This window comes from Leptonychotes weddellii, chromosome 2 (assembly GCF_054177405.1).
Source record: "Leptonychotes weddellii isolate Sample4059 chromosome 2, ASM5417740v2, whole genome shotgun sequence".
NCBI lineage: Eukaryota > Metazoa > Chordata > Mammalia > Carnivora > Phocidae > Leptonychotes > Leptonychotes weddellii.
In genome coordinates, this window is record NC_138370.1 from 172,417,433 (window position 1) to 172,436,998 (window position 19,566).

At 48.9% G+C, this 19,566-nt stretch overlaps 1 protein-coding gene across 9 annotated transcripts in view; it reads left to right on the forward strand.

Annotated features, from left to right (window-relative positions):
• SLC2A9 (solute carrier family 2 member 9) overlaps positions 1 to 19,566 on the forward strand; it is a 196,763-nt gene that overhangs the window by 27,723 nt on the left and 149,474 nt on the right. For 4 of the 9 annotated variants that reach the window (XM_081812615.1, XM_081812614.1, XM_081812616.1 and 1 more), the window contains 2 exons: positions 4,716 to 4,816; positions 12,208 to 12,306. In XM_081812615.1, coding sequence (XP_081668741.1) covers positions 4,754 to 4,816; positions 12,208 to 12,306 — 162 coding nt within the window. In that variant the 5' untranslated portion in view covers positions 4,716 to 4,753. Of the gene's footprint in view, positions 1 to 4,715; positions 4,817 to 9,166; positions 9,734 to 12,207; positions 12,307 to 19,566 lie in introns of those variants that run through there. The other 5 variants (XM_081812613.1, XM_081812618.1, XM_081812622.1 and 2 more) reach the window with 3 other exon arrangements.

The window sequence follows — 19,566 nt, forward strand, 5'->3', positions numbered from 1 at the left end:
CAAGAGAGAGAGGTCGGGTGACTGATTGGGGAAAGAAAGGGCTAGGCACCAGCTGGATAATTGCGGAAGCTTTGAAAAGCCTGGGGGAGCAATCGCACTGCCCGGGTGTGTCTGCATTTCCTTATGCACAGCTCAAATCACCCCGGGCACAGAAATGTCATCTTCCTGGTGTGCAAGTTGTGTGGGACATGGAGGTTGGTCGGTAAAAACACCTGTCGTAGATGCTTCGCAGGGATCAGGTGATTTCTTCCTGCTCTCCAGGCCACCCTTTTGTCGACCTCAAGATTGGGAAACCGGGGAAATGGGATTAGCCATGAGCAGGTTGCCTGGGTGCTCTGAACTGATGCCAAGGGAATTGGATGTGCTTTTCCAGGTTCCCCAAACGGTGCTATCTCCCAGGACCTAAACACATGCCTGACCCAGGCACAGAGTCCCTTTGCCACGGTGGGTGGGACTCCCAGGAGCCCATTTTCACTTCCCACACTGTCGGCTCTCTCTGTGAACTGGTCAGGAGGAGGCTGTGGGTGCCCTTGGCTGACCTTGGATCTTGCCCCGTGCTCCCCGGACATGCTCTTGGATTCCTCACCTCTGTCCCTCGCATCTCTGCACCACTCCAGCCCTCCATTTATCTCAGAGTCCTGAAGACAGAGTAGGATTCGCACGTGGACATCTCTTTCACGCTAGAGGGACAGGTCAGGAGGATATTGTGGCATTCCTAGAATAACAACAAGAGCAATGCCCACGGGTACAGCATCTCAGAGTCGACGGCTCTCACGTATTTCTCATTGGGCTAATTGTACTCCTACATCAACAGAGTAGCAAGCGTAAACCCTTCATCCTGCTCATTTGGGCGTAGGACCCGATCAACGTGCATCCATCTGTGTCCTGCTTTACAGCTTGTTGCGTGTCATGTCACCTAAACCTCACCGCCACCTGGGCAGGCTGGTCCCACGCTGGCCACACACCCTCAGGCTAGCAAGAAGCCCTCCGACACCCAGGAAGGTCAGTCCCATAATCAGCAGTGGCTTCTCGGGAATACCTCTGCCTTTGACTCTGGTCCAGAACTTGTTGACCCTCACCTGGCACGTTTCTGATAAGCTGAGCTAGCCCTCGGTAGTTCACCGTTAATCATTTCTCTCTCGGCCCATGGAGAGAGGCTTCACGGAATATTTACAGTAACAGCTGGTGCCATTTAATCGTTAATGTTGCTTTCTTTGACAATTTCGCAGGCTTATATCGGATTATATTGGGGAGCTGAGTTATCTAGGAAGCATATGCTCTTTGCTCTTTAGACTGTAACAGACAAGGGAGGAGCCAGGTGAGTTATGCTCACAGACCTGGATTAGCTTTAGGGATGATTTCAAGAGCCTATGAGACTCTCACCAAGCAGCTGGAATAAGAGAATTGAAAAGTGAGGGATTTGAAAATCAATTTGGTGAAGATTAAGAGAGAAAATGCACATGAAGTGCTTAGCATGGTGTTTGATAAATGTTAACATAAAAATGAAATTGATTACGAGTGATTATGGCTAAGGCAATCATTCGGATGGCTACTAATCCAGTAATCTCCTTCTGCCTGCCCCCTTCCTCCCTCCCTCTCCTTCTATTTCTTTTTTTCTTTCTCTCCTCTCTCTCTCAACTCTGCTCTATTTTCCACATTCCTTTTCAATATGTTGTTTCAGAGTTAGCTTTAGCTCCATGTCGAAGTCAGCAGAGACTTCACCCTGAAAATTAAGAATAAAGTCACAGCCAAGTATTAATCAAAAACGTGGGGGGACTTGGAAGTATGTGGCATTTCCCACGGAGAGCTGTCAGCCAGGGGCAGGACCGCACACAAGGCAGCACCTGCAGGCACTTCGAGGGAGGTGGCCTCCCGCTTGCATGAGCCAGCTTTGGGAGAACAGGTTCACCTGCGCCGTCTGCTGACGTTCTGTGGTGTACGAATGTCAGCTGTGCCCTCTCTTCGCCTCCGTCCGTCCGTCCTTCCACCCAACACAGGCTTTTGAGCGACGGTGTGACCTGAAGCTGTCTAGCTCAGATCCACCCTCTGTGACGGGTTGGACGGGTAAAGATACTTCTCCAAGGCTCGCTTACTTTATTTCCAGCATGGCTGGCCATCGCGATCGACACATGGCGCCCGTCAAAGTTTATTATCAGTAGCAGAGGCGGTTTTCTAAATATTTAACCCCAGGTACAGCCAAGGCGGGGTGGGGGGGGCAATCAGATTGCTAGGAGCAGAGTCTTGAGCATCGCTATGTAGGCGTTAACCCTGTAGCTGCTGGGCTGAGGCAGGTGGGCACCCTGGGGGCTGGGACCGGGCTGCTCATCAATGGGTGCAGTGCACTTGGAGCTTTTTTAAGAAGTGGCACAGCCACACTAGTGGGCACCAGTAGAGTGTGAGATCGCATCAGCAGCAATTTCTATATTATTACTGCAGATTGAAAAGACAGGGTTTTAGAACCTCACGCTCAGAGCTTCTATTTATACTATGTTCTATTTATTCATTATTCTATTTAAGCCTTCGAGAATTATTTTGAGGCAGTTGAGGGTTCTCTACTCATAAGCCAAATGGTTCCCCCTCCTTTTTCCTCGTAACCAGTTCTAAGACACCGTCTTAGAACGGTGTCCCACGAGGACCCCGACAAATGATTGCCTTATCTGCGCTCCACAGAGACCATTTGCTGGGAGTCCGGTGATGATGGTGACCATTTAGCATTTATTATGTGCTTCATATACATGGACTCATTTGATCTTCACTAAAGCCCTGTGAGATATGTCCTGTTATTCTTCCTCACTCGACATATAAAGAAACAGAGGTACAGAGAGGTTAAGCACCTTGCCCCAAGTCACACAGCTAGTGAGCTATAGGGCTGGGGTTTGAACTCATGGCCCCATGCCGCCTGGGGTGCACGCTGTCTGCACCTGGCCTTGTGTCGTGCCGGTGGGCAGCTTCCCACCTGGGACATGATGTCTCGGGGACGATGAAGTCATTGTCAGCTCTGTGGTGGTCTCTGTAGGGTGAGGCACAGAGTCTCACCTTCAAGGCTCACCTACTCTGAGTGACTGTTCCCTCTGGAAAAACTGAATCACTTCCTTCTGTGCACGGGGAGGAGGAAAAGCATTCTAGGCTAAGGGGCAGCCAAAGGAACACGAGAATGAGAATGGCCTGAAAAGGGAGGTCCAGTGGGCTGGAGCGTCCCGGGGTGTGTGCTGGGCTGAGATAGGCAGGGTCCCTCAGGGGAGGGCCTCAGATGTCCGCCTCGAGCGCTGCCCACAGAAGCTCACCAACCAACATTCCTGTCGGGCCAGCTCAAATGACTTCTGGATCGCAGAACCCGTCATCCTATCAGAACTAAATATTCTTCCAGAATTGTATTTTTTTATGCTTGCTTGGCTACTTGACACCTTAAGGACTGATTTTAAAGTTTTTTTAAATTTAAAGCGATTTTTTTAAACTTGCTTTTCTAGTTATAGAAGTGGGGTGTGTGTGTGTGTGTGTGTGTGTGTGTGTGTGTGTGTGTCAAAAATTGGAAAAGCACAGGAAAACCAACCAGATAGAAATGGACTAAAATACCACGGCCAAGTAGAAACTGCTGTTCCGTTCTGCTACTTCCAGGGAGTCTATTTTCGCTGCACATAAATATGTGATGCGTCCTTTGCTCACCTTGGCAGCCCAGGCTCCTGCTGTCCTTCCGCCTTCCCCATGCCCCGGGAGCACTCTGTATGCTCTTCCCAAATGGGCTCTTCTAGAATGGAAGCTCCATGAGGGCAGGGCAAGGTCTGTCTTGATCTTACCTAGGTATTACAGGCTTAACGAATAATTGTGGAATAAATAACTTAATGTACCAACATCTAAAAAAATCTTAATTTTATATGAAAAAACACACGGGCATAGTTTAAGTCCTCATATAATAGCATGGATTTATTAGTAAGTACATCTGTTTTTAATGCTAATGGATATTCTTTTATAGATCTTTCTCTGTCAAGTAAGATGATGAGCATTTTCCCATGACGTTAAATATTCTTTAACATAGTTTTTAAATGCTACATGAGTTTCCATATATGGATGTACCATAACTTATTTAAACTTTCCTGTCAGATTTTTTTTTCTATTGTGAATACCCATTTGTTAACAATCTCAGGCTAAAATCTTTGTGCATGTTCTTTATTACTGCTTTCTAATAACTTTTTATAGATGGAGTAGTTGGGCCAAAGGGCCCACATATTTTTATGGCTCTGGTAACTTATTTCCAAACTCCAGAAAAGCTGCACATTTTTCTACTTCTGTCCTGCCAGTGATTTTGGTTACAATTTTGGTGACTGGTTCCAATTTGACAGGGAAGATGGGCACTTGGTTTTAATTTACACTGCTTTTATTTTCACGTCTTGGGGACAGAAATTTTGGAGTTTCCAAGATTTTCCCTGCCATAAGAATGACCATCTGAATGAGAATGTTTTGGGGAGGGGCCTGAATTTAATAAGCAACACAGCAAGTGCGGGAAACACAGAAGTCGTCCAGCCCCACCATCCCGCATCCTGCAGATGGAGACATGAGGCTAGAGACGAGCATGGAGATGCGTGGGTCCCCAGGGGAGCTGGGCACCGCTGTCCTCGTGTCCTCACCAGGCAACCCCACCATTTTGGGGCCACCTTCCCTAATTACCCATCAGGACGGCAAGTATCTAATGACTTCTTCCTTTTTTTTCTCTTTTTCAGGAACAAGGAAACCCAGTCCAAAATTTGAAAAATAAACCATGAAGTGCAGTGAAAAGGACTCAGCAGATTCCAAAGAAAGTGATTTGGCGAGAAAGAAACTGGTCAGTCCTGGTTTCCTTCTCTCTCCCTGTTCTGGTGACGCTGGGGCAGTCCCTCCTGGCCCCTTCGCTGCTCCCGAGGAGATGTAGATGGAGGCGAGGTCAGGTGGAGAAGAGAGAGCAAGGGGGTAGAAGCAACAGTGTGTGGGAAGTTGCCGTGTGAGCGGGAAAGCATGTACCACGAGCCCTAGGCCACTGATCGTATTGTACTGTGGTTGATGATGACTCTGTCATCTGCTGGTGGTCTTCAGGACTGGTGGGAGTGTCTCCACTCCAAAGGTCATTTCGCAACGAGGGGACACTGCTGTGTGAGAGTGAGGATGTCGCTGTCCTTGAGGATATGCTGAAACCCATCCCCTACCCCACCACAAGGCCCAGTCCACCTGCCCCAGAGAGGCCCTCACTCCTCAGGGATCCTTGCACCTTCTTTTAAACCAGACTCAAAAACCAAAGCCAGACAGCACCTGCTCTGTGTGGGGCCTTTTCCCGGGTCTCTCCTTCGGTTCTCTTGGCCATATACCCCAGTGAAGACATCACCACCCTCATTTTGCAGGCGAGGAGCTGCAGCTCAGACAGGGATGAAGCCACTTGTCCAAGGCTACGTAGCTAGTTTGGGGAGGAGTGGTCTCGAACCCTGGTCCCTTTGTGCCTCATCTCCTGTGATAGCAGCAGAAGCAACCAGGACTCAGAAGAAAATATGCCCATGTTTTTAATAAGCCGTATTTAGCCGGACAAAGATCAACACAAGTGTATTTATCAAACCACCAGGGAAGTGTGGAACTGGCAGGCTGAGAGTGATTGTCCCCACCCACAGGTGTGAGACAGAGGTTTAAGGAGGGTCCAGCCACCTCCTCGGGTCATCCAGGGATGTGGCAGAGTCACGTTAAATAAACAGTCATTCCCTCCAAGGACACACTCCTGTGAGGTAGAGTCACAAGGCTCTGCAGTCCAGGCATTTGGTGTCATGAAGGAAGTGGTATGTCATCTCAATCATTCTGCTTAAATGCTACTCAATAAACCGCCCCCCTTTTTTTTTCCTTTCCTGGTAGAAAATTTTCATCTTGTCCAAGCTGACTTTCTAGCTTCAGGACACCATCAGTTTGAGTTCAGTTCCAGAAGTATCTACCTGACCCCTTCCTTGAGTGAGGTGGGAAGAAAACTCTGGGAATCCAAAGAGGCTCAGGACGCTGGATTAGCCTGCTCAGGCCGCCATGACAAAGCATCACAAGCTGGGGGGCTTAAACAACAGAGATCTACTTTCTCATGGTCCTGGAGGCTGGAGTCTGAGATCAAGGATGTCGGCAGGGTTGGTTCCTTCTGAGGCTTCTGTCCTTGGCATGTAGACGGCTGTCCTCTCCCCACGTCCTTACATGGACTTTCTTTTATATGTGTCTGTGTCCCATGCTCTTCTTATAAAGACACCAGTCATATCGGATTGGGGTCTACCCTAGTGACCTCATTTTACCCCACTCTCTTCTTTCAAGACCCCGTCCCCCAATACAGTCACCTTCTGAGGTGCTGGGGGTTAGCACTTCCCCAGATGAATCTGGGGAGGGGGACACAGTTCACTCCATAACAGATACACACAGCCCCGGCCCTTGGTGAGCTCCCGTCCAGAGGGAAAGGCACACATGGGGACAGACACTTGTAAGTAAGGATGGTCACAGCCAGTGCAGTGGTGAGCAGCCTACAGAGCACAGAGGGGCAGAGAGAGGCCCGGCGGGGCTTCAGGGGGAGCTGGTGAGAGAGCGGAGTGCCGACGGATGAGCAGTTATGGGTAGTCAGAGGGCAAGCCTGAGCAAGGGCCAGGAGAACCTGGCGGGAGTAGGTACTCGATAAATAATGGAGGGTGGGTGTGTGCATACGGGTCAGAAGAGGGTGATCGTGGCTCAGGCCCAGCACACCTGGGAACATTTGTCTAATGGCCACATCCTTGATAGAGGTAACTTTCTCAGGGTCTGCGGGAGAGCGCGGCACCACAGGCCAAGCCAATGTGGGAATGGTACCCACTCTCCCAAACTCCACTTCTTCCCTGTCACGTCGGCCTAGCAGCTCCTCGGATGGCTGCTGGAGGACTGGTGACATCATGGATGTGAACACATTTGGCCGAGGGCAAAGCAGTGCAGACGCGGCCCGGGAGGTGCAGGAGGAGGGTGCTCGGGTGATGGGTAGTCCCGGTTACCTGCCGTCTGGTCCAGGCAGGTGCAACGCATCATGTTCACCACCGAGAGACCAAACTTGAGCCCTGGCACAGGCCTTAGCAATTGCCCGGTGACATTAACCTGGCCCCAGACCTCCCCGTTTACCGTGGAGGACACTAATTCCCTAGGGGGGCCCAGATCTTTCTACGCAGAGTACGCAGGATGGTACTTACTTAGAAAAGGGTGAGAGCATTTGGGTCCAGATACAGCACATTATCTGGGGACAAGGTGATTTAAAACATACTAATGAGTATTCATTGTACTCTTGCTGTATGCTGGCTGGTGTTTTAGCTTCCTCGGTTCGACGTGCTTTTCAAGTATAAACTCACAGAATCTTCCACAAGTCTGAGGCAGTGGCCCCGTCACACCCATGTTACAGACCAGGACCCTGTGCCACAGAGAGGCCGAGGGACTTGCACCAGGGCTCACAGGTCCTAAGTGGCTGTGCGGAGGCTCAAACCCAGGCAGTGCGCCACCCACCCGTGTCTGGGTTTTAAGCTGCTAAGCTGTGGCAAGGGGAAGGGACAGCTCGTGTCAACTTCACCAAGGTTTCCCAGAAAGTAGAGCTGTAATTCACCCTGAAAAGCTCAAATTCAAAGGAAGGCAGTGCAGTTAACGTGAAGGCCACTCTCCAAATAGCTGGAGCACCGGCCTGGAACTTGAGCCGGGGCTACTCTCAGGTGCGCGACTTCGGGCAAGGCACTGCTCCCCTCTGGGTTCCTTCGCCTTCGGCAGGCGGGGGAGAGGAGTTATGGGCAGCCAGCTCCACCAATAAGAGGAACTCTTCAGGCCAAGCACCACCTCCAGGCTGTGGGACCCAAAGGAAAAGTGAAGTCTGCGCATGTCCAGTCTTAGGGTCTGGGACAGCGCCTGGTGCAGGGCCGGACCGGGCTCAGGTGGGGGGCGGCTGGTCTCCCTCCATCCCTGGGGTCTGCATCCCCTCCGGCTTCTGGCCTTGGAGCTCAGATTCAGCAGGTGTTGGATCAGGGAGGCTGAGGCAGGAGAGGTGTGCAGGGACAGCTCTGACAGGGGCTCAAGGCCACACTCGGAGCCCGCTGCTGGCTTGTGGACATGCTGTGCTCGCCCGGCAGGGCCTTTAATGCTTGCTGACTCAAGCCTTCACAGCGCGGCGGCGTCCCAGACATAGCACGGGGGCGTCCCCACCCCCACTCCCCACTTCACACCCAAATGTAGTTGCGTATTTGTCCTGGGTCCTGGGGCCTACTGAGTTTTCAACCCCAATGGGAAAGCACAGAATGATTTTAAATGGCGGAGGGTGGGGGGGGGATCACCTGCCTCAGTCTGAGTTCTAGTGAGATCAGGTGAGACCCCCCTGTTAGCGATGAGGAAGCCAGGAAGAATACACGGAAGGGCCTGAGCTAAGGAGGGGAGGGGGAGGAGGAGCGGAGGATGAACATAAAGTCCCCATCAGGATGGCATAGTGTGGGTCCCCAAGACCCGGGGAGGCAGCTGTCCAGTCCCCTCCCACACCCCTTCCCATACCTCAGGCCCAGCCTTGCTCAATTATTCTGCTTTCCCACATACCCCAGGGCATCTATGACCATGGGTTTGGGCCCATGTTCTCCCGCCCCACGCACCTTCTCTGCCTGCATATTCCCCCCGAGCTTACTCAGTAAGCTGAGAGAGCTTACTCTCTTTCAGAGAGCCTTCCGTGATCCAGCCCCAGGTTCATTGTCTGTGATCCACTGAGCCTAGTTTGCTTGCTTGCTGGACTTGATACCTCCCTAGCCTTCGTGGGGTTCTGCATTCCCCAAACATACCTTCGCCCACTGGCCTCGGGTACCTGCCTTCTGCCTCTGGGAGCAAAGGGCTGAGGCAGGCTGTCCTAAACCTGTCATGATTAAAGGTACTTCTCTGACATCTGGGGCAAACTGGCCACGTGGTGAATTAATTCTGATGACGTTAAGTATGCATGGAGGGGTCTTGCCTCCTTCATGTGTTCCCTGAGCCAGCCCGGGGTTGGGCAAGGAAGAGGTCTTCCCTGAGCCACCGCTGAGTGAGCAGGACAGAGTAATGACCAAAAGAGGGGCAGATCCTTTTTCTTCCAAACCCAGAGCCTCCCCATTTGTTGGAGAGCTGCAGGGCAGTCATGCCCACGTCCAGCATGCTGCTCGAAGCTATGTGTTTTCTAGTTGAGCCTCAGAATAACTACTGGACGGACAGTCCAGGAGGGATCAGCCTTCCGTTTTGCCCTCGTAAACACCGTAGCTCAGAGAAGCAAAGTGGATTGGCTAAGGACGCAGTTAGAGAGGCAGGGTCGGGACGCCAGCAGGCTTCCCGTGCCACCAATGACGTTCCTTCTGTCCCAATCCGTCGGGAGGCTCCCTGGCTTCATGCCTGGTGCTCCCTCGCTGCACGCGGTTGGGAGGGAAAATCAAAGGTGCCAAAGGAAAAATCCCTGCCCTGGGTGGTGATTCCTGAGAAGGCAAGTTGCCCTTCCAGGACTCCTGGGTTGCTGCTATGACTGGGAACGGGGTGGGGTGGGGGGAGCCCACGGTGCCCATTTCCTGTTCAGACAAGACAGAACTGCCGCATTTCCTGCCGGTCCCCCGCCCCCTCGTGGACTCTGCCTCCTGCTCAGAGATGCCCTGGCACAGCCCGCGGCCGGAGGAGCATGGACTCCCGGGCCTGGGCTCACGCAGGGGCTGCCGAGCGTGGCCGTGCCCGGAGAAGGACACCGGGCAGGAGGACCAGAAAGGTAAACACAGAAACCGGCCTCTGGACCCTGCCATGGGGCTCAGAGGCCCAGCGTGGGCGGCTGCACCTAACTGCCTCCGCGGCCTGGAAGGCCTGGGGCCCTGGGTCAGAGAAGCCTGCCTTGAGTGCAGGCATCCTGGTCCCCGTGACCTTGGCCGTGGAGCTCCCGCTCTGGAGCTGCGGTTTCCTCTGGCAACGTGGCTGTGCTCATGAAATGAGGCCTCGCACGTGCTGGGTGGTGTCCCCTCTTCCTTCCCCACCCCCACAGCTGGTACCCTGTCCCTGGGGCAGGTGATGAGAGGGGGTGGGCTCCGGCTGGCCAAGTGGGGGCAGGGGCTCCAGGGAGAGGCTCCCACCTGCCCTTCTCTATCCTCTGATGGGTGCAGACAAGGGGACAGTGATCAGGGCTGGAAGCAAGGGGGCCCAGGGACAGAAGGCCGCCAGGGACAGCCCAGGGAGTTGGGAGGAGTGACATCTGAGCCGAGACCCAGAGGATAAGGGACTATGGAGAATGGGCATTTTGTCCAAAGTGCATTTCTGCTCCATCGATGAATCCCATGCAGTTCAGGCCCCTCTTACTGCAGGAAAAGATTCTGGCCCCACATCTGGCCGTGTCCATCCTGGTGGCTTATAAACCCCCTTTCTCACTTCCATCCGATCACTAGCATTTCCTGAATACCTTCTCTGCAGCAGGCTTGGTTCCTGGAAGCAAGACCCCCACCCTCAAAAAGTGAGACCCTTGCCCACAGTCCGGCCCCTGTTGCTAACGCTTGCGGGCACAGTGTTAACTCAGCATAACAGCCCAGTAGGTGGGGTCTGTTATCATCCGCATTTTCTGATAAGAACACTGAGTCACAGAGCAGCTATGTAACTGGTCCAAGGTTACGGTCCTAAGCGGCAGAGCCCGGGGTAGGACAGAGCTGAATCACAGAGAAATGTCAACACGAGGAGATGGAGCTTTCAGAGGAGAGGACACTGGTCATGGGTCTTGGATACACAAGTCTCTAGAAGGGAGAATTCCGGGTGTACGTAGCCGCATGGGCCAGGCCTAGGGAGACCCTGGCACCTGACCTGGGCAACAGCCATTCTGTATGGCTGGGCCAGAGGGAAAGCAGAAAGAGTAAACAGGCTTTCTGAACCCTCCCTGTGTGCACACAACATTCTAAACATCCTCACCCAGCAACACGGCGAGTGCTCAACAACCTGGACAGCCGTGCTGTTCTTAGATCCATTTTCCAGCTGGGCAAGCTGAGACCCAGAAAGGTCAAGAAACTGGCTCCGGTGCCCACAGCTGAGTGGCCGGAACGTCCAGCACTGCATCCCGTGCTAGAAGAGACTACTGAGGTAGGCAGAGCAGGGAATTGGCTATTGGGGTCCTGTTTTCCCTTCCAAACAGTATTTGACCGGCTCAGTCCCCGGAACTGTGGACCTTGTCTGTTTTGTTTGCTGCTGTACTCCTGGGGCTTTATCAGGGCCTGGCCTGCGAAGCGCACACACGTTACAGGATAGCAGAGAAAGCGGCTTCCAAGAGCACCTGGGTCACCTCCATCCGGAGACTGGCATATTCCCCCCGGCCAGCTTAGGATGGCAACCCCTCCTGTCTCCAGCTCCTGCAGGCTGGTCAGCTTTTGCCCAGGGGCCCAGATGCTTGCGCTCCAGGGCTCTGTCCTGATTGTGACCATCCTTGGATGAGGCCGAAGGACAGGATTCATGGAGGAGGATGCCTCTTTCTCCAGGCTGAGCCCTGTATGTCTCTGCAGGCCCTTGGCCTGAGGGCCTCAAAGTGGCCTGCGGATGGACAGCTGAGTCTGGAACGGCAGGTGCGGCGGTGCGTGTGCGTGCATGTGAGCGCGTGTGCACGTGGGCAGCTGTGAGCAGCCTCAAGCCCCGAGACACGTTCCCAGACGGAGAGGCAGCATGGTGCAGCGCGAGACTGCATGGGCCCCAGCCCCCACCCCGGACAGCAGCACGGACACCTCTGTGCCTGTTTCCTCACCTAACAACATCAGGATCAAATAGTACTGATCTAAGGATTCCCGGAGAGAATACCCAAAAAGGGCTCTGGGCAATGCCTGGCCCATACCTCTTGTAAGCCCCAGATGCTGGCCGCTGTGTCTGGCTTTGCTTTTTGCTCCTGTGTGGTTCAGAAAGTGGCCAAATTCAGCTGAAATAATAGCATGTGGCTGCTTACAAAGCACCTGCTAAGGATATTAGGTCTGCCAGTCACTGATTTGTTGCAGCAGTCAGAAGCAAACTGAGCTCCGGGGGCTGACCCAACTCACCCAGGGCGCCTGCCTGCGCAGGTGGACCTGGATGGGCAACTCACCTGCCAGCCGGCTCCAGGAACTTGTCTCCTTGTCCTGGGAATTCTCTGGGGCGGCCTCCCCAGACGAGGGGACAGCCCAGGTTCGTCCTGTGGGCCCCTGGCTCTGTGCCCGACTGCCAGATCTGACGTGCTGTCCTCTCCTTTCCCAGGACTGGTCCTGCTCGCTCATCGTGGCCTCTCTCGTGGGCGCCTTCGGCTCCTCCTTCCTCTACGGGTACAACCTGTCGGTGGTGAATGCCCCCGCTCAGGTGAGTGCCCCGCAGCTGCGGGATGTGCCCGGCAGAGGGCGCTGCGGCCACGTGGAAATCTTCGGGTGCTAGCGCCTGGCCGGGATGGTACCTGATTCTGCAAACCTTTGCAGGCCAATTCTGTACCAGACCTTTGCCAGAGGGTCTAGGAGAGGGATAGAGAGAGTGAGACCAGCCTCCGCCGTCGAGGAGGGGAGATGAGAGACACAGAAACAATGTCACAACGCGGGGCGTTCAGTTCTTGCTGGAGTGTCCTGGGAGAGTGCAGGGCAAGGAGAGGGGTCTTCGGAGGCCTCAGGGGCTTATTCCTGGGCATGGAATCCGAGGAGGCACAGAGAGACCTTATGCATAGACATTTTCCTGATGTTCTTTTTGTGCTTATGGCTTTTAATCACAGCTTGAGGTCACTTGGGTATCTGTTGGTTAAGATCCACCGTTGGCCTTTGTTTTCATTTGGAATCAAGACAGTAGGTATGTCAATCAAGAAGAGGCTGTAAAGCAACCAAAAGTGTTTATTTGAGGTCTTAGGATTTGCAATGTGGGAGGCACAGAGAGGACCGAGATTGAGACTGTGCTCGGAATTGCAACAGGGAGTGCAGGCTTATGAAGGCAAAACCCACAGGGTTGGGTAACTTGTTTTGAAGGAATCGTGATCGGTGCTGACAGTGCTTAACTGACCACCTGATGCAGGATTGGCTCTGTAGCTCACCAGTGTTACATTATCTCCATTTCAGTCGGCAGTAGAGGAGGTGTTCCAAGAGGCCATCAATGTGCAATTGGCAAGTCATAATGGACAAAAGTCAAGAGTTCGTGGTGTTCTCAGAATTGAAACAGGAACCCATAGGGCTGCTTCCTCAGTATCCTCCCCACTCCATTTTGAGTGACTCTCTTAGCAATACTTACTTCCCTTTTGGAATTTCCTTTTGCAGGTGCAGTTCCCCAGGCCCCCCTCACACCTCCCTGCTAGTTTGCAGGTTTGGTTTGGTTCTGCCTACCTAGACTATTAGGTCTGTGTGTTACCCATTCCTGGGGGTGCTGGCTTCTGCTTGACCTACTTCCACCCTTGGGCGTAGGGTGGATGAAGGGTGTGAGGAAAGGCTTCCTGGAGGAGATGATGCCTCAGCTTTGTTTTAAAGGTAGAGCAAAGGCACAGAGGCTTGAGATCTGTGAAATGTTTGCAGGAATGCATGTGTGATGCGGTTGGAGAACAGGATGCCTTTTGGGGAGCCTAGGGCAGGAGCTAAAGGGGCAGGCAGAAGCCAGCCTCCTGGAGGCTTTTTGGGCTTTTCCTTGTTTGGGGCCCAGAATCTCCATGTGCAAAATGCAAGGGAGGCTGGACCATTGGGTCTTAAAGGGTTCCCAGGAGTCCTGGACTTTGCAGAGGTGCCTTTTTAAAATTCAGATGTCCTTCAACAGTCCCACAATGTCTTTTATAGCTGGTTTGTCCAAATCAGGACCCAAAAAAAATCAGTGCCTATATATGCAACAGAAATCAGAAAAATAATTACAACCCTGAAATCTAGATGTAGATGTTCATTATTCTGTTCCCTTACTTTTCTATGCATTTGAAAAGTTTTATAACATAATGTCCAAACTAATTACATCATTACATCTTTGCCAATGTGTCTATATATGAGAAAGAAAAGGGAAGTTTCCGGGACGCCTGGGTGGCTCAGTTGGTTAAGCGACTGCCTTCGGCTCAGGTCATGATCCTGGAGTCCCAGGATCGAGTCCCACATCGGGCTCCCTGCTCAGCAGGGAGTCTGCTTCTCCCTCTGACCCTCCCCCCTCTCATGCTCTATCTCATTCTCTCTCTCAAATAAATAAATAAATAAAAAGAAAAAAAAAAAGAAAAGGGAAGTTTCCAAATCATGCTACTGAGCCCTGTCCTGTTCAGAATTGTCACCAACTATTTGGACAATAATATAGGAGGGGCATCTGTTGTATTTCTCAGTTGATGAGCTGGAAGGAATAATGACTGCGTTAGGAAATGAAACGTGTTAGAATCAGGTGCCAGGACAGTTCTGATTTTTTTTTTTTTTTTTTTACTCTATTAACTCTTGTATATTTGGGGGGTTCTGTGTAAGTTCATTTGAAAACTGGATTCTGATGCTAAGACCATTTTGAAAGCCAGGGGCTGAGATGGCCTCCCCGAACTCTTGCAGTGGCTTTGACTTTGTCATTGTGACATCATCCTGACATGGGGATCTGAGTTGTCCATACTTGTCTTTAAAAGAAGATTGGAAGTTGACACTCTTGCTTTGTCTTGACGGTTCAGCAGAAACTCCAGCAGAGGGTGGAGAACCTTCGCACTCATGGTTTGTAGAGCAAAAGGCCCTGTGAAACTTGAACCCTGAATCCAATGATGTAAGAGGAAAAATACAAGCTCACACCACAACTGTGGGAACAGGAAGGAGGAGGAGAATTCTGTCGTTCATCCATTTAAATCTTGTTTTTAATTAATAAACTTTATTTCTTAGAGCAGTTTTAAGGCAGTTCACAGTAAAATTAAGTGGAAAGTACAGAGAATCCCCCCATATCCCTTGTCCCGCCGGTGCACCACTCACTGTCAACATCCTGCACCACGACTGATTTGTTGTCATCAATGAACCTGCCTCGATTCATCATCTTCACCCAAAGTCCAAGGGTTACATTTAAGGTTCACCCTTGGTGTTGTGTATTGTAGGAGTTTTGACAAATGTAGAGTGACAGGTACCCACCATTGTGGTATCTTACAAAACAGTTTCATTGCCCCAGAAATGCTCTGTTCTCCCTATTCCTTTTTCCCTCCCTACTAACCCCTGGCAACCACTGATCTTTTTACTGTCTTCAGAGGTTAGGTTTTCCAGAATGTCATACAGTTGGAATCAGACAGTATGTGACCTTTTCAGACTGGCTTCTTTCACTCAGTATTATGCACTTAAGCTTCCTTCCTCCATGTCTGTACATGGCTCAAAACCTCATTTGTTTTTTAACGCTGAATAATATTCCATTGTCTGGATGGACCTGTGTCTTGAGCCGCTCATCTGTGGAAGGACTTCCTGATTGCATCTAAGTTTTGACAACTATGAGTCAAGTTGCTATAAACATCCATGTGCAGGTTTTTGTGTGGACAGAAGTTTTCAGTTCACTTGGGTAAATACCAAGGAGCATGATTGCTGAATCATATGGGAAGAGTATGTTTAGTTTTGTAAGAAACTGACAAACCATCTTCCTAAGTGACCACACTGTTTTGCATTCCCAGTAGCAATGAGTGAAGGTTCCCATTGCTTCCCATTCTCACTGGCATTTGGTGTCCTTAGTGCTTTGGATTTGGGACGTTCTAATAGGCGTGTCCTGGTATCTCCTTGTTGTTGTTGTTTTTTTTTAAAAGATTTTATTTATTTATTCATAAGAGACAGAGAGAGAGAGAGAGAGGCAGGCTCCCCGCTGAGCAGGGAGCCCGATGTGGGACTCGATCCCAGGACCCTGGGATCATGACCTGAGCCGAAGGCAGACGCTTAACGACTGAGCCACCCAGGCGCCCTATGGTTGAGTTTTAAGAGTTCATTGCATATTTTGGGCAACAGTTCTTTATCAGATGCGTCTTTTGCAAATATTTTCTTCCAGGCTGTGTCTTGTCTTCTCATTCTCATGACATTGTCTTTCCAGAGCAGAGGTTTTTAATTTTATTGAAGTCCAGCTCGTCAATGATTTCTTTCATGGATTGTGCCTTTGGTGTTGTCCTTAGAAAGTCACCACCATGCCCACGGTCATCTAGATTTTCTTCTATGTTGTTTTTTAGGAGTTCTATAGTTTTGTGTTTTACATTTAGGTCTGTGACCCATTTTGAGTTAATTTTTATGAAGGGTATAAAGTCTGTGTCTGGATTCTTTGTGTGTGTGTGTGTGTTTATCTATTGTTCTAGCACCATTTGTTGAAAAGACCATCTTTGCTCTATTGTATTGCCTTTGTTCTTTTGCAAAGATCAGTTCACTATATTAGTGTGGGTCTATTTCTGGACTCCCTGTTCTGTTCTATTGACCTATTTGTCTGTTCTTTCACCAATACCATGCTGTCTTGATTACTGCAGCTTTATCAAAAGTCAAAGTAGGATGGCGCCAGTCCTCCATCTTTGTTCTCCTCCAGTGTTGAGTTGGCTATTCTGGGTCTTTTGCTTCTCCATATAAATTTTAGAATCAGTTTGTTGATATCCACATAACTCATTAGCTTTATACCTGTTTCATTTTCTTTAGTGCTAATGTAGGTGGTAATATTTTTAATTTAAAATTCCATTCTTTCATGGCTGGAATATAGGGACGTGATTGACTTTTATATACTAATCTTGTTATCTTGCAACTGTGCTACAGTTAATCACTCCTTAGTTCCAGGAATTTTTTTGGTCGATTCTATCAAACTTTACATAAATGACTATGTCTTCTATGAACAAAGACAGCTTTATTTCTTCTTTCTCAATATGTATATCTTTTATTTCCTCTTATTGTCTCATTGCATTAGCTAGGACTTCCAGGATAATGCTTACTTGAATTTAATTTGCTCTTCTTTTTCTAGTCTCCTAAGATGGAAACTTACTGATTTTAAGTCTTTTGTCTTTTCTAATATATTCATTCAATGCTATACATTTCCTTCTAAGCACTACTTTTTTTTTTTTAAAGATTTTATTTATTTATTTGAGACAGAGAGAATGAGAGACAGAGAGCACGAGAGGGAGGAGGGTCAGAGGGAGAAGCAGACTCCCCGCCGAGCAGGGAGCCCGATGTGGGACTCGATCCCGGGACCCCAGGATCATGACCTGAGCCGAAGGCAGTCGCTTAACCAACTGAGCCACCCAGGCGCCCTCTAAGCACTACTTTTGCTGCATCCCACAAATCTTGATGATTAATATTTTCATTTTCTTTTATTTATTTATTTTTTTTAAAGATTTTATTTATTTATTTGAGAATGAGAGAGAGCACATGAGAGGGGGGAGGGTCAGAGGGAGAAGCAGACTCCCTGCCAAGCAGGGAGCCCGATGCGGGACTCGATCCAGGGACTCCAGGATCATGACCTGAGCCGAAGGCAGTCGCCCAACCAACTGAGCCACCCAGGCGCCCCTTCATTTTCTTTTAAACTGCTTTATTTTAAGATTTCTCTTGAGATTTCTTCTTTGATCCATGTGTTACTAAGAGGGGTGTTGTTTTAATCTTCAAGTATTTTGGGATTTTCCAGCTATATTCTGTTACTGATTTCTAGTTTAATTCCATTATGGTATGAGACCACACAGTGTATGATTTATATTCTCTTAAATTTGATAAAGTTTGTTTTATGGCTCAGAATGTGGTCTATCTTACCGAATGTCCATGTGAGCCTGAGAAGAATGTATATCCTACTGCTGTTGGATGAGGTAGACTATAGATGTCCATTGTATCCAGTTGGATGATGGTTGAGTTGTTGAGTTCAGCTATGTCCTCGTTGATTTTCTGCCTGCTGGATCTGTCCATTTCTGGCAGAGGGGTGTTTCAGTTTCTGACTATAATAGTGATTTATCTATTTTTCCTTACAGTTTTATTAGCTTTTGCTTTATGTATTTTCATGCTCTGTTGTTAGGCACATACACATTTTTTTTTAAAGATTTTATTTATTCATTTGAGAAACAGAGATAGAGAGAGAGAGCACGAGCAGAGGGAGAGGCAGAGAGAGAGGGAGAAGCAGGCTCCCTGCTGAGCCAGGAGCCCGATGTGGGGCTCAATCCCAGGACCCTGGGATCGTGACCTGAACTGAAGGCAGACACTTAACAATCTGAGCCACCCAGGCGCCCCTAGGCACATACACATTAAGTCTTGTTATATTTTCTTGGAGTATTGGTCCTTTATCAGTATGCAATGCCCCTCTTTTTCCCTGTTAACTCTCCTTGTCAAAGTATCTCCTGTCTGAAATTAATATAGTTATTAATGCTTTCCTTTGATTCATGTCAGCATGGTATATTTTCTCCTTCCCTGTACTTTTAATCTGTATGTGTCTTTATATTTTAAGTGGGTTTCTTGTAGACAACATATAGCCGGGCCTTGTTTTTTGATCCACTCTGACAATCTGTCTTTTAATTGCCATATTTAGTCCATTGACAATGTGATTATTGATATAGTTGGATTAATATCTAACTATCTGTTACTGTTTTCTATTTGTTGCCTTTTTTCTTTGTTCCCATTTTTGTCTTCCACACTTCTTCTGCCTTTTGTGGTTTTAACTGAGCATTTTACATGGTTCCAATTTCTCTTTTCCTTTCATATCAATTTACCTCTTTTTTTTTAAACTTTCTTTAGTGGTTGCCAGAGAGTTTATGATATACATTAAGGCTACTTACAAATAATACTATCTTACATCACAGGTAATGTTCGTACTTTATAATAACAAAATATTTCTAATTCCTCCACACCCCTGTGTCATTCATTTCACTTGCACATAAGCATATTATATAGATAATCGAATACATTGCTGTTGTTATTATTTTGAACAAACTGTTATCTGTTAGATTAATTAAGAATAAGAAAAAAGGAGCACCTGGGTAGCTCAGTTGGTTAAGTGTCTGACTCTTGGTTTTGGCTCAGGTTGTGATCTCTGGATTGTGAGATTGATGCATTGAGCCCTGCTTCAGGCTCTGTGCTCTGCATGGAGTCTGCTTGAGATTCTCTCTCCTCCTTCTGCCTCTCCTCCCCAAGTAAATAAATAAATCTTAAAAAAAAAAAAAAAGAAAAATGTTTTCATTTTACCTTTACTTATTCATTCTCCTATGCTCTTCTCTTTATGGAAATCTGAGTTTCTGAGCATTATCAGGTTCCTTCTCTCTGAAAAACTTCTTTTGATGTTTTTTTGCAAGGCAGATCTACTGGCAACGAATTTCCTCAATGTTTGTCTGAAACATCTACTTGTCATTTACTTTTGAAGGGTAATTTTGCAGGGTACAGAATTCTAGGTTGGTGGGTTGTTTTTTTCTCTCAGCATTTTGAGTATTTTATTTCACTCTCTTCTTGGCATGGTTTCTGAGGAGAAGTTGGGTGTGATTTTTATCTTTTGTCTGCTGTAGGTACTTTTTGACCTGGCTTCTTTCAAGAGGTGTTTTTTTTTTTTTTAATCTTTAATTTTCTAAAGTTTGAATATGATATGCTTGAGTGTAACTTTTTTTTTTTTTTTAAAGGATTTATACTGTTTGGTGTTTCCTGGGTCTGTGGTTTAGTGTCTGACGTTAATTCGAGGAAGTTCTCAGTCATTGTTGCCTCAAGTATT